General features: G+C 50.3%; 1 protein-coding gene across 2 annotated transcripts in view; it reads right to left on the bottom strand.

Moving 5' to 3' along the window:
* Nucleotides 1-4,735: 4,735 nt before the first annotated feature.
* The window catches only part of RSU1 (Ras suppressor protein 1), a 144,180-nt gene continuing 134,145 nt past the window's right edge, over nucleotides 4,736-14,770 (bottom strand). For both annotated transcript variants that reach the window (XM_054390078.1, XM_054390079.1), the window contains one exon: nucleotides 4,736-5,150. In XM_054390078.1, the coding sequence (XP_054246053.1) occupies nucleotides 5,048-5,150 (103 nt within the window). In that variant the 3' untranslated portion in view covers nucleotides 4,736-5,047. The remainder of the gene's footprint in view (nucleotides 5,151-14,770) is intronic.

Below are 14,770 nucleotides of genomic sequence, written 5' to 3'. Positions count from 1 at the left end.
TCCCCTCCCCAGTAGTGGGGACGTCAGGCAAGCTGTGCTGTGGTGCTCGGCCTGGGGCTCAGCACCACTTGGCTGGGCACCGTCTGCGTGCCTGGGGCTGCTGGCAGCGCTGGAGTGGGGCAGAGAAGCTCTCGCCAGCAGCAAGGGAGCTGAAGTGAGGAGCCAAGGCTGGCAAAGGCCTTCCCAGTGCTTTGTCCTTGACAGCATCCTGTCACCAAAGCTGCCTTTGACCATGTCTATCAAGTTACACTCTTACTGTGCTCCTTGGTCGAAAAATACGGTTTAAATTTTGCTATTGAGCTACCTTGCAAAATGCCAATTTTAAGGGCTTTTTCCCAATAAGGAAACTCCCTGGCAAGCCCTCGTTCAGTTCCTGCTCTGGGAGGGACAAGGGGCAGTGGTGCCTGTGTGTGGCACTCACAGGTGAGCTGGAAGGGGAGGCAGAACTCAGCTGTGCCAAAGGCAGCGGCTTTGCTGGCAGTGCTGGATGGAAATCAACCACAGATATTTATAATTCACTGCTTTACAGGCAGATGACTTCTCTTCAAATCAGAGGAAACACAGTACCCAGGAGGGGAAGAAGATCTAACTTTTGGGAAGTGATCATGGTTTCATCTCAAAACATCTGCCAGCCCCAGTGTCAGTGCCAGGCAACGACCAGAGGGCAGGAATCCGGGAGTGTGGGAGATGTGTCACTGTAAAAAAGGAGTAGGAGGAAAGAAAGCAAGCTGACAGCTCACATCCTGTGCCATAATCCTAGAAATTGTTAATATTTACAAAATTAACTAATATAACCGCTGACAACCTCGCTCCTCCCAGTTGTCATGAGGATATTAACAGTTACCACCCGCTCCAAACTGGCACTGGTGCCGGTCTGCGGTGCTCCTGCTGCTCAACAGCACAGCACACACTCACCCTCCCAGCACCGAGCCACCAGCCAGCGTGGAGCACCCAAGCTCCCAGGAGGGAGCAGGAAGTCTGGCAGAGCAGGAAGAAAGCTTCTGCTGCTTCTTGTGTCCTCCAGGAGCCTAGCACCCAGCTCTGTGCACTGGAGCATGGCAGGGAGAGCTCAGAGGAGGAGGATGGGGAGCACACAGAGTGCTGGAGGAAGGAGAGGTGAGGGCCATGCTAGCTCAGACTGTAGCTCCAAAGGAGCTGCCATTTCAGGAGACGTGCCCATGCTGCTGGTGTGATTTGCCAGCTATAAGGCTGGCAGCTAACTGATGAGCAGATGCCAGAGTGCTGTTTCCTTAACAGGAAAGACCTGGCCAAACCCAAACTGAAGATGCTTGAATAGCAGGGCCTCTGTGGGAAACCTATTGCCAGAGTAACCATCAGGAAAAGGTGCAACTGCAGAACCACAGTGCTGTGGCCCACATCTCTCCAAAATAAAGAATGCACGTCAGACCCCAGGTTCTCAGAGCTGAGCTTTGGTTGGTTGTGTTGGTTTTGGTTTAAGTGTACCAGGAGGGCTGCAGGAGGCAGTACAGGGTTAACAGACACTGCAAGCACAAGCAAGCTGTGGATGGTGCCTGTACACGTGGGATTTCTGGCTTCATTTCGCCCTATCTTTAGCAAGGAGCATCAATTCCCCAGGCCACCCTTTGCACAGGCACAGCACAGCAGCCTTACAGTCATTTTAAAGTTTTGTCAGGGTGCACTGTATGCAAAAAAACTCCCAAACTTTTTCCAGTTCACCATATGTAAAATCAAAACAATTACCTGCACTGTTTTCAAATAGCTCCCAGGTGCTGTAAAGCTGTAAAGGCAAATTCCCTTCTCACAGGAATAATTTTTCCCCTTGAAGTGGCATGTTGTTGGCTGCATGTTGTTGGCTGTGTGAGAGGCTGGCCCAAAGAGGCAACATGAACAAGTGACTGTGAACGAAGGGATGGCAAAAAAATCCTTTCCAGGGCACTCTGAGATCAGGGATCTCCTTGCCAGCCAGAGCAGTGAAACAGTGCTGACTGGGGGAGCAAAGAGCTGCCTAGCTCCCGGTGGCACAACATGATTGCTCACCTCAGGGCAGCACCCACGGGCTCACTGGAAGGGGCCTGAGTTTGATGGATCCTCTGGAGAAGTGACCACGAGGAGCACCAGAGGGACCATCACAAGCTTGTGACAGTCCTTAATCACCAGCTCATTGACTGGTTCACTGCAGATGGACACACCTTTCCTTGAAGCACAGTAGGGTTAAAGAAGTGTGCCCCAGTAAAATGGAAAAAGTTGGGATTAAATATTAAAAAAGCAACGACTCTAGAGAACAGATACCTAAAATCATCCAACATTAAAGGTGTTGTGCAGTACCTATTCAAAAATGCTACACCATCAGCTCCTTACATCCCCCTTGGTTTGCTTTCTTCCTGCTGCCTTTTATCCTGCCCTGAGCCCCTCAAGAGCACTCCTTCCACACCCCCCCCCCCCCCCAGTTTTCTGTTTGTAAAGCTTTAGAAATTTGAGTTTTTCATCTTCTCAGATCACTATCTTGATTTTTTCATCTTCCTTTTCTCCCATCTTCAGTATAATACTTCTACCTCTAGGATTTCTTTTATCCTTCTCATCTCCATGCCTTTCACTCAGTCTTCCCCAGACCCTTCATTCTTGCTGTTGCTTGTCAAAACCATGCTTTGTCCTCCTTCACGGGGGAAGGAGTGGGCAGGTGGGGTGGATGTTTTTGCTGTGAGCACCCAGGAATGCTCCAATCAGCATTGTAGCCTCTGAGAGCCTGCAGAGGACAGCTTGCATGAGTCTTCAGCACGTTCAGAATATGCAACAGCAGTTAATGGGAGTCTGACTAATGCCTGAAAATCAGCAGCTTATTTTGGTGCTGTAGCTTTCCACCAGTAGCATATTCAGGCCTGCCTCGACCAGCTTTCATTTTCACATGAGAGACTGCTCCATGCTTTGAACTCCTTGTAGTCCTGGAGCAACTGCTCTCTTCCTAAACCCCAAGACACAGAGCAGGTGACAGATGCAGTCTCAGACACCATGCAGATGCCCTTAGCTCTGGCTGCATTTCTGTTCAAGGCTACCTTATCCCAGAAAACCATGCCCAGAAAACCATGCCCAGCTGTACCCTGGGAGGCTTCAGAAGAGTGGCAAAGCAAAGCCATCTTAGCTGGAAGTGAGCATACCTAGAACAGGAGGGGCTGCAGACACCTGCCAGGAGAGCAGCAGCTCAGCCCTGTGGGCACTGCCACCCTTGAGAGCTGGGATAGTGTTCAGTGGCAGGGAAGGATACCAGGGGAAGAATCTAGAGCCCCTTCCCTCCTTCCTGGTAGCTGTGTTCTCACTATTTATTTTGCTCCAAAAGGAATTTGCAATAGTAGTTTGGGGATCTCCTGACATTCCAGTGACATTTCTTCTGGGCTGTTTCTTAGTGGGATGATTGTTGCCACTGGTACCCTCATGTGGTAGTGCCAACACCAGATTTAATTGTGCACATTCCAGCCAGGGGCCAATTCTTGCTGTGAAGTCTTAACAGGCACCCAACCTAGAGTCTGCATGGGCCACTTTCAGTTGGACTTCCTCCCCTAGACTTCAGAGGCCTGGAAAATCCTCTGCAAGCTTGCAGCAGACAGAATTAACTGTTCCTGACAAGTCTACCATTTTTACAGTTTTCCATCTGCCTGCCACAACTGCCTGAAGCACCCAGGACCACTGAAAATGTGTCTGAAGCTTGATGCCAACTTCCTCGCCCTATGCTTGCCAATTCCAAAAATCTGTTGCAAAATACAATGTCAATACATTTATTCCCAGACTATGGCAACCAAGCAGTGCTTAAATGCTGGGATTACGTTGCACGCAGTCGAGAGGCTGCTGCTGATAACAGTCTCCAGACACAAAATGGCTTTGGTAGAAAATATTGTTTCTAGTGTGAGATACTGAATGCCCTTTCTCCCTCACTGAGAGGAGAACAGGGCTGTTCTGGCAGTCTGGGCTGGCTTCCTGGCTGGGTGGTAGCTGAACCTCAGGAATGGTATAAAATGCTCAGGTATGAAATTTGTGGCATCAGAAATCCTTGGGTTTCCTGGTTAGCCTTTGCTCTGCTAAGACTAAAACTGTTTGGAAATCACTGTCTGTAGATGTTAGCTTTTGCTTCCCCACTGCTAAGACCTGAAGCTATTTGAGCTGTTAAACAATTTGCACTTTCTGATCTTGGTTGTAGTGCTGGCTTTGTACAGATAAATATAGAACCTGTAGCATTTTCAAAAGCCATTTGGAACAATTCTTCAATGCAAGCCCTTTCAGCACAGATTAATAGATTATTTGGGGTTTCTGCCTAAAAAAGCCCCACAAACAACCACTTACAGAATTGGCAGAAATGTAATTTTCTTCAGACGAGGAAGTTCTCTTTCCCTGAATTGAGGTTGGCAATTGGCAGCTCTTTACAAAGATTTTAATTTTTTTTCCTCCCTCTCTCCCTTCCTCTACTCCTGGATTTCAAAATAACATTGGAGGCATAAAAGCAGCACATAAGAATGTAAACATGAAATAGAAACTGCTTTTCTCACTCCTTGACTGGAATATTTTACACTTTGACTGACTTGTATCAGCAAAGACACTGTCACGTCCCTACACAAGAAATGAACACACTGCAGGCAAGTGGACACAAACATCCCTCAAGGAATTTGCTCTTCAGAAGCCCTGCTGAAGAAACTGAAACACGATACAAAGAAAGATTTTTTTATTAAAAGCACTTGGAATATTGTATGAAATATAATATTGTGTAATAAAGGTCCCAAATCCCTGACATTAGCAGGACATTAAGAGCGATAGAGGTGAGGAGAGGACATTAGTGCACATACAAACAGACAGGATACAACCTCTGACAGTGATGTGTCCAGTGGCTACTTCAGAGAGCCCATAAGGAGGGCAGTGTGAAATGAGGCACTCTGTGAGCAGGCTCCTTGGAAGCAGCATACACAGTCAGCTTCTTTAGCCCTGCTGTCTGCTTTCCCATGAGCAACAGGAGGTGCACAGGAACCTTACAGGCACATGCAAGAGCAATGCAAAAGATACAAAAGCAGAAGCAGGAGCCAGGCATTTATTTGTTCTTGGCTGCCAGAGGCTTGCGGCTGATCTTCTTGGACTTGTCGTTGTTCTTCTTCGGCGGCTCGGGGTTGGCCTGCATGTGTCTGCCGTAGAGACTGCAAGGGAAGGAGAGGGTCTGTCAGACAGCTCCTGAGCATGGCTGCTGCCCTGCAGCCCTCTGAGCAACGCACAGACAGGAAAGTCACCGTGTCTGGTTTGTCTCCACACTGACTCTTCCATCAGCTCCAAGGCTGCAGTCCCTAGCAGCAGCTCTGCCGTGGCTCCCCAGGATGGCAGCGCTGGGCAGAGCAGTGCTTGGGGAAGCAAAGGAGCAATCATCTCTGCCTTCAGAAATTGGCAACCTTTACTCTGGACTGATGGCATTAAGGCTTGGGAAGCTGCAGGGATGTGTATTCGAGTTGACAATGACAAAAATTGGGTTGAACTACAGAGATAGAGTGCCCACTTAGAGCAAAGTGAGCATCAGCTCTAGGCAGAAAACCCAAGGGCTTGATAATGTGACAGAGAGCAATGGTGTCACAGCCACCTCCGCTGCTCACACCTGATTGATGGTCCTGGGACAGCTACCAACACATCAATGCCACATTAGTAAGTACCACTGATTAAATGTTGACAAAGTATCCTACAATTAAGATGGGTAGTGTTCACAGCACAGCTAAACAGACTACATGGCTGAGAGGATCTTGCTGAATATCACATAGTAATTAATAGATAATTTATGAGTAATCCTGATTAAACTAAATTAAAAACCTACCAAAAATAAACAGAGCTCAAACTCAACTTCCCTTACTGACAGCAAATGCTTCTGGAGATGTACTCTGCGGGGGTGGCACTCCACCTAGAAGAGAACAGCTCATTCAGCTCTAGAAACACTGCCAATGTTGACACCAACACTGAAATCTCCCTGAAGGCTGTGGCCCTGCTAAGGTTTCAGCACAGCGCTGACCCCATACCAGGCTGTTGCCAGTCAGGCTGGACACTAACTTCCACCTCTTGGTAGGAATTCTGCTGCTGAAGAAGGCAATGGCACCAGCTCCCACAGCAGCTTCCACATTTTGGTGGACTTTGTCCCCAGCAGGGCTTAGGGCTGAGAAACTCTGAGTCTTCCTGAGCTGCCTTTTGGTGTATCAGAATCTGGATGGGTAGCTGACAGCACTGCTGCCAGAGAAGCCAAGTCCTCCATTTGCCTGTGGTTACACAGAAGGTCCCAACTGCCTCAGGCAAGCTGCACACCATTCCATCACCCCCCCACACACACACTGTGCCCCACTGCAGCCCACACATGTAGCCTGCATGTCTGTCCTGCCCCAGCTGCATACAAGGAGTAGTCATAGCTTTGGAACAGGCTGCTCAGGAAGTGGTGGAGTCATCATCTCTGGAGGTGTTCAAGAGATGTGTGGACGTGGAACCTTAGGACACAGTTTAATGGCCATGGTGGTGCTGGATTGATGAACTCAATGATCTTAGAGAGCTTTTCCAACCTTGCTGTTTCTACGATTCCTCAGTCATATTGGGGCAGACTTAGTTACTCATGGAATGTTGTTGCTTATCAGAAAGCATGACCTGAGACACAGTTCCAGAAAGCATGACTTGGGACACAGTCCTGCGGTAGCTATCACCCTCAGCCGGTATTGTGGAGATAAGGTGACTCTTTAGTTACTCTTTCTTTGCATCCCCAGCTGGGGATGGGTCCTCCTTCCTCTACAGGGGCTGCTGGACTATGCAGTCAACTGCAGGCAAGAGACATAGAACAAGGATCCAAACAGAGCTACTCTTGAGTCACTGTGAGGCAAGGCATGGCTGTGGGGGTGATTGGTGTCAGATCATCTGGTGCTCTACAGCTTCCAGAACAGGAATGGAGAGGGAGGTGCTGATCTCCTTTCTATGGGATCCAAGGATAGGACATGTGGGAGTAGTTCACAGCTGTGCCAGGAGAAATTTAGAGTGGACATTAGGAAGCATTTCTATACTAAGAGGATGGCCAAGCACTGCAACAGGCTTCTTGGAGGGGTGGTTGATGCCCCAAGCCTGTCAGTGTTTAAGAGGCATTTGGACAATGCCCTTAACAACATGCTTCACCTTGGTCAGCTCTGCATTGGTCAGGCAGTGGGACTGGATGGAAGCTGCAGGTCCCTTCCAGCTGAACCATGCTATTCTACTGCTCAGGAGTTAAAAATTACCACCCAGCCCAAGCTTTGTTTTGCTGTCTCTAGAAGATACTTTGAGGGTGAGGGTCCTGGATTTCAGGATGGGATTAGAGTTTGTATCAGGGTGGGGCAGAGCAGCATCACTTGCTGTCACCTCTGCAGCAGCTGTTTACATCACGCTGCTAAGCAGGCTGCTGCCAGGGTGCATGGTACCCACCCAGCCTTGCTCAAGGAAAACACCACTGCAGAGTATGACATTACTCCCTCTTGCTGCAATTTGATGTGGGCCATCAGGAGGAAGCCCTTTGCTAATGAACAGAGAGCCCTGCCCCTCCGTGAGAACTGTGTGGTTACGAGGGGTACATCACACAGGGACTGCTCCTTTAAGAGAGATGCAGCCCAGCAGCACCAGGCTGTGTCTTAGCCTGGCACCAACCCAACAGCCACCCTGAGCAACTGTCCTCTTCTGGAAGGTGTTCACACAATCACAGAATCAAACAGCTTGAAACAGACCTCCAAGATTATCAAGTCCAACTGATCACCCAACCCTAACTGACCAACCAGACCATGGCACTGAGTGCCTCATCCAGGCTTTGCTTAAGCACCTCCAGGGACAGTGACCCCAGCCCCTCCCCAGGCTGCCCATCCCCACGGCTGGTCTCTCTCTCTGTGAAGAACTTCTTGCTAAGACCAAGCCTAAACTTCCCCCTGCACAGCTTGAGACTGTGTCCTCTTGTTCTGGTGCTGGTTGCCTGGGAGAAGAGACCAACCCCCACCTGCCTACAACCTCCCTTCAGGTAGTTGTAGAGAGCAATGAGGTCTCCCCTGAGCCTCCTCTTCTCCAGGCTGAACACCCCCAGCTCCCTCAGCCTCTCCTCTCCTCACAGGGCTGTGCCCCAGACCCCTCCCCAGCTTTTTTGCCCTTCTCTGGACACATTCCAACATCTTTCTTGAACTGAGGAGCCCAGAACTGGACACAGCACTCAAGGTGTGGCCTAACCAGTGCTGAGCACAGGGCAGGATGACTTCCCTGCTCCTGCTGGCCACACAATTCCTGATGCAGGCCAGGATGCCATTGGCCTTCTTGGCCACCTGGGAACACTGCTGGCTCCTGTTCAGCTGCTGTCCACCAGTACCCCCAGGTCCGTGAGTCCAAGAAAGGAAGATGTGGAAGGAGGCCTTTAGGTGCCAGGACACTATATGAGTAAGAGCACAGAAGTGTTGCTCCAGGAGGCTGTCCCATCAGAAACCAATCCAGGTCAGAAACAGGCAGGGAAGAAGCAGCACCTTGTTCTCACAAACACGCAGCACAGCATCTGAACCCCTGTCAGCCATCATTTTGCAACTGAGAGAAGTCTGCCAACAGAGAAGTGGAAATGGATGCTCAGGTCTGTGAACACCAACAGTCAGACACCAAATTGGTGCTCAAGTTGGGCTTTGGCTTTGTGAAATGATGTTAAATTCAGAGTAGAATGTGAGGTTTTTTTTCATACAGTAAGAAAGTTCCCACCTGGGATTTTAAGCAATGAATTAACAGAGAATCCTCTAATCCACTACTTGGCAGATGGGAACAGAAGTGCCCTGCTACCGTCCTATCTTCTACCTGTTGCTACCCTACAGCTCCCTTGCCCTGTTAGTGCCAACCAAGAGTGGATTGTAAAAGCTTCAGTGGTTTTCAGGTGTTACATTCCCTGGTTTTGCTCAGGTTGGTCTAGGCTCCACTTCTCTGCTTTGGAAACTCCAGATGCATTTCCTTCTCAGGTGACACTTCTGGCATTCATTCTGCCTCTCATTTCCTGCTTTCTCAGTGCCAGTGGAAGGACTTGGATGAGTGAATTTATTCTGAAGTAAAAGTCAGAGATGGAAATTCTACTGACTGGATGATTCTGAAGCACAGAAACCGGATACTGACAATTCTGAATGAACTTCAGAGTTCTGGTAAAGTCTACTCGGGCAAAGACTTTTGTCTGCAAAATGCAGTGCAGTCCAGCTGCCATGGCATCATTGGGCAGCAGAAGTCCCAACTGCCCTGTACACATCCACAGAACCACAGAATGGCCTGGGTTGGAAGGGACCTCCAAAGCTCATCCAGTCCAACCCCTCTGCACTCAGCAGGGACATCCTCCACTAGATCAGGTTGCCCACAGCCCTCTCCAGCCTCACCTTCAATATCTCCAGGGAGGGAGCCTCAACCACCTCCCTGGGCAACTTGTTCCAGTGTTCCAGCAGCCTCCTGGTGCAGAACTTGTTCCTCACATCCAATCTCAATCTGCTCTGCTCTAGTTTGAAGCCATTGCCCCTGGTCCTGTCCCTGCAGGCCTTTGCAAACAGTCTCTCTGCAGCCTTCTTGTAGCCCCTTCAGGTACTGGCAGGCTGCTCTTAGGTCTCCCTGGAGCCTTCTCTTCTCCAGGCTGCACACCCCCAGCTCCCTCAGCCTGTTCCCATAGCAGAGCTGCTCCAATCATTTTTGTGTCCCTCCTCTGTTGAGGGCTTCAGAGCTGGACACATCATTGCAGGTGACGTCTCCCCAGAGCAGAGCAGAAGGGCAGGATCCTCTCTCTCCATCTCTGGCCATGCTGCTTTGGATGCAGCCCAGGCTGCCATTGGCCACATCTTTAGTGGCATTCTTTGGCATTTGCTCCTTAGCATACCCAGTGCTAGTGGTACTCCAGCAATTCCCTCCACCCCACACCTGCAACACTTCTCTGTCCCTTTGACTTATTCTCATGTCCAGGCACTCCTGTGTGCACTGGAGCTTCACCCAGGGAAATTGGGGGCTGGGTTTGAAATAAGCAAATCAACACATCTACTTAGGTTTCTCTGGCAACATTTCAAAGGAGTTTCAGCTGCACAGTGCTATCTGAGCTGCAGAGGAATGCTTCACAAGCTATCACAGGAGCCTGCCACACAAAGAGCAGGGATCAGACATATTTAGATTGAAGAAGGCTTCACAGGCAGGGACTCTCTCTTGTGTTTGCACACATCAAATATGAGGAGACATATGGTGTCACAACAACATTTAAATACAATAATGACTGTGATAATGCCTCTGGGACAGAATTTGCTTGCTAGGAAAAGAGAATTCATCCTTTCCAATTAACTTCTGGTATAACACCAGACACCACTTTTGTAGCTCCCATGGGCAAAAAAAAAGACCAAGAAAAGAAGAAAAAATAAAACAACCAAGAAAACCCAACCCAACCAAACAAAACCCCCAAAATAAGCAAACCAACACCTGATGGAGTTGATCCCCAAAGAGAAGAAACTCTGAATTACAGGAGAGCCTATATAACCTCTCAGCTGCAGCAGATCTGGAGTTCACATGTGCAGTCCTTCAGGATTTTGACACCTACTGGAAGAATACAGCCACTGAAACTAGGCCTTGCCCATCATCATCTGTCAGCCAAGCTGTAGTGACCAACTGTGGGCATGCTCTGCAAGTCCAACATGTCAGGCAGAGACACAGTGTCACACAGTCCAACACTGGCCTCAGCAGCAGAGCTCAGCTCAAGACAGGCACCAGGCAGTTCCTGCACTAGGAGGTGCCACCTTGACACAGCTGTTTGTATTAGCAGCCCCTTAGTGAAGGCAGCTGGTCTCCATAAACAGACAAAGCAATACTCAGGCAGGTTGTGGCTGCTGTCTCGCGGCAGATTTGTGAGGTCAGAAGGGATTTATGGCAGCACTTTCTCACTTGATATTTTGCAATGCCACATGTTCATGGGGCTGCTATAGCTCTGAGTGGCACACTACACACAGCTCTCAGGCCAAACTTCAGCTCAGACAGAAAGCCTGGAGTGCAGACATTTCACAGGCTCACACAGGCTCACAGGATGTCAGGGGTTGGAAGGGACCTCTGGAGATCTCCCAGTCCAATCCCCTGCCAGAGCAGGACCATAGAACCCAGCATAGGTCACACAGAAACACATCCAGACAGGGATGCAAAGGCTCCAGACAAGGAGACTCCACAACCTCTCTGGGCAGCCTGTTCCAGTGCTCTGGGACACTCACAGTCAAGAAGTTCCTCCTCATGGTGAGGTGGAACCTCCTGTGCTGTGGTTTCCATCCATTGCTCCTTGTCGTGTCCCAGGGCACAAGTGAGCAGAGGCTGTCCCTGTCCCTTCCTTCCTGACCCCCAGCCCTCAGATATTGATAGACATAGATCACAGCCCCAGGGCTCTCAGCCTCTCCTCCCCAGGCAGTGCTCCAGTCCCTTCAGCATCCTTGTAGCCCTCCCTTGGACTCTCTCCAGCAGATCCCTGTCCCTCTTGAACTGGGGAGCCCAGAACCGGACACAGTATTCCAGGTGAGGTCTCACTGGGGGAGAGTAGAGGGGGAGGAGATGCCTGTGGTGTGCAGAAGCCACTTACCAGAACCACAGCTCACGAACTGCTGAGGCTTTGCAGGCTTAGCAGCTGCAGTATTACTGGGAGCCTCCTCATCAGTTAAAGTGAAAGGTTAAATGCAGGAGTGAAAATGTAGAATGCCCTCTGACAGAGATTTCGTTTTGTAGGTTCTTCAGAGCAAGCAGCTCTCATACACAGAAATGTTTCTTTGTGTGCAGACATCAGCACAAACAAACCCTCCCTGCATTCTCTGCCTGCCCCACTGCAAGTAACAAATGGCTGCTGGAGCAAAACTAACAGCATCAAGTGAGAAGGATGCTCATTAAACTTCATCATTGTCTCCTTTAATGAAGCTTTTACTTAATAAAGATCCCCTGAGAAAATTGTCAGGATATTAGGCAAGGCCTTTGGCTATGTATCAGGGGCCTAAGCTGTCAGTAGCAGGCATGCAGTGCAGAGGGAGCATTCCCAAGAGGAAAGAGTGAATCCAGCTCTCTTGTAATAAATTCAGAGAGAATCAATAACTGCAGCCTGCCACATTAGTTAAGCACTTAGGAAAGTCAGTGATCCTTCTAAATTAAACTACAAATTGCTAAATGTTGCAAGTTACAGCCTAAGATGAGGCATGGGGCCTTGAGAGCACGCAGTCCTGCTACCAACATCTCTGAATTAAAAAACCACCAACCCAACAAACCCCCATGGTTAAAATCCATCAGGTTCAAAAGACCACGAGCCAGCAATGTGCTCTGATGGCCAAGGAGGTCAAGAGCATCCTGGGGTGCATTAGAAGGGCTGTGGTGAGTAGGTCAGAGAGGGTCTCCTGCCCCTCTGCTCTGCCCTGCTGAGGCCACATCTGGAATATTGTGTCCAGTTCTGGGCCCCTCAGTTCCAGAAGGACCTCAGGGAACTGCTTGAGAGAGTCCAGCACAGAGCCACAAAGATGCTGCAGGCAGTGGAACATCTTCCTCACAAGGAGAGCCTGAGGGAGCTGAGGGCTCTGGAGCTTGGAGAGGAGGAGCCTGAGGGTGAGCTTCATTGCTGGCTGATAAAGATGTGCAGGGGGAGTGCCCAGAGGCTGGAGCCAGGCTCTGCTGGGTGATGCCCAATGCCAGCACAAGGGGCAGTGGTGGAAGTTGAGGCAGAGGAAGTTCCATGGAAACAGAAGGAGGAATTTTTTCCCAGTGAGGGTGAGAGAGCCCTGGAACAGGCTGCCCAGGGGGGTTGTGGAGTCTCCCTCTCTGGAGATATTCAAAACCCACCTGGATGTGTTCCTGTGTGACCTGCCCTGGGTGCTCTTGCTTTTGGCAGGGGGGTTGGGCTGGATGAGCTTTGGAGATCCCTTCCAGCCCCTAACATTCTGTGAGTCTGTGATCAGAACCACTTTCAAAGGCCACCTTCTGCACAACTGCCTGGAATGTTCCTCTCTTGTACAAGAGCACAGCTGAAGGCTGCAAGCTCCTGGAGATGAAAAGAGGGAGCTGGTGTGAGCCATTGCACAGCCTTTCATGCACACAGGGGTGTTCTGCAGTTCAAGTGCTCTGCAAGAGGCTCTCAGGAGGAGCCATGTGAGGAACACTGCTCTCTGCTGGTGCCTGCAATAGACCTCCAGGGTGAGTGTGCAGAAAGAAAAGGATGGGCACACGTCACTGTGATCCTGGAGAGATGCCACCTCCAGGTGTGCTCTGCAGCCTGAGAGACAAAGGGGAAGCATTCCAGTGCTGCCCACTGTGCCAAACACCCAGGTGGGTATTTAGTGCCCAGCTGCAGCTTCAAAGGAACCTCAATGGGATGGTCTCCAGCCCCAGCTGCTGAGGCAGGGCAGGGTAAAAGCTTACACTGTGGTGATGCTGCTGGAGACCCAAAGCTGAAAGAAGGGCTTGGAAGAATGACACACAGTGGCTAGCCAGGGTGACACTTGCCAAGCACTTACTGCAAGCTGCCTTTGCCCTAGCAATCTCTGCAGAGGTTATTGCTGCTTCTGGCATCCTCTGAGCACCTGGGCCTGGCCTGTTGCTCTGTGGGAATTGCTAATGTGGCACCTGCTCAAACCACAGCTTCTCCCAGGAAGGGCACAGGTGCTAGGGTTTATCTTGTGAACAATGTGCTGTGGTGGAAAACACCAGGGGTTAGAATTACTGTGCAAGAATCATCTCATTTGGGGAGTTTGCCAATGATTTCAACCTCAACAACAGCAAGCTGGACAGGAGCAGGCAGTGTGAGCTTGCAGCACAGAAGGCCAAGGGCAGCCTGGACTGCATCCAAAGCAGTGTGGCCAGAGATGGAGAGAGAAGATCCTGCCCCTCTGCTCTGCTCTGGGGAGACCTCACCTGCAGTGCTGTGTCCAGCTCTGGAGCCCTCAGCACAGGAAGGACATGGACTTGATGGAGCAGATCCAGAGGAGGCCACAAAAATGCTCAGGGGGTTGGAGCAGCTCTGCTATGGGGACAGGCTGAGGGAGCTGGGGGTGTGCAGCCTGGAGAAGAGAAGGCTCCAGGGAGACCTAACAGCAACCTGCCAGTACCTGAAGGGGCTACAAGAAGGCTGCAGAGGGACTGTTTGCAAAGGCCTGCAGGGACAGGACCAGGGGCAATGGCTTCAAACTAGAGCAGAGCAGATTGAGATTGGATGTGAGGAACAAATTCTGCACCAGGAGGGTGGTGGAACACTGGAACAGGTTGCCAAGGGAGGTGGTTGGAGATCCATGCTTGGAGATATTAAAGGTGAGGCTGAAGAAGGCTCTGGGCAACCTGATCTAGTGGAGGATCTAGTGCAGAGGGGTTGGACTGGATGAGCTTTGGAGGTCCCTTCCAACTCAAAGGCTTCTATTCATTTTTCTTGCCTGTGACATAAGTCAGATGGCTCACATTAAGAGGGATGTGGTATGGGTAAAATGCATACCTGGTTCCCATGCACACCTGGGTGGCAAGCTGGAGTTTTAGGATTCTTAATAAAGAAAACCAGATAAGAGTGACTGATTTTATTCAGCTATTTTTTTTGCCCCTCGTTTGCAAGTGCTTTGAGAGCAGATGGCAGCAGTGCCAGAGATGTTCACCATCTGAAGCTTTCTGCAAGTTCCTGCAGAAGGCTCAGTTCTGGGCTCTCACCTGTGTGCAGCAGCTCTGTGCTCATGCTCTGGGACAGGGGCAGCCCTGGCTGGTGAGGGGGGCAGGCACTGCAAGAGCCTCTGGGCTGCTCGACCTGCTGCACAGCTGCTCCAGCATT

The sequence above is a fragment of the Indicator indicator genome, chromosome 20 (genome assembly GCF_027791375.1).
Source record: "Indicator indicator isolate 239-I01 chromosome 20, UM_Iind_1.1, whole genome shotgun sequence".
NCBI lineage: Eukaryota > Metazoa > Chordata > Aves > Piciformes > Indicatoridae > Indicator > Indicator indicator.
Note: the sequence above shows the minus strand (reverse complement) of the source record. Positions and strands in the feature narration are given on the sequence as shown.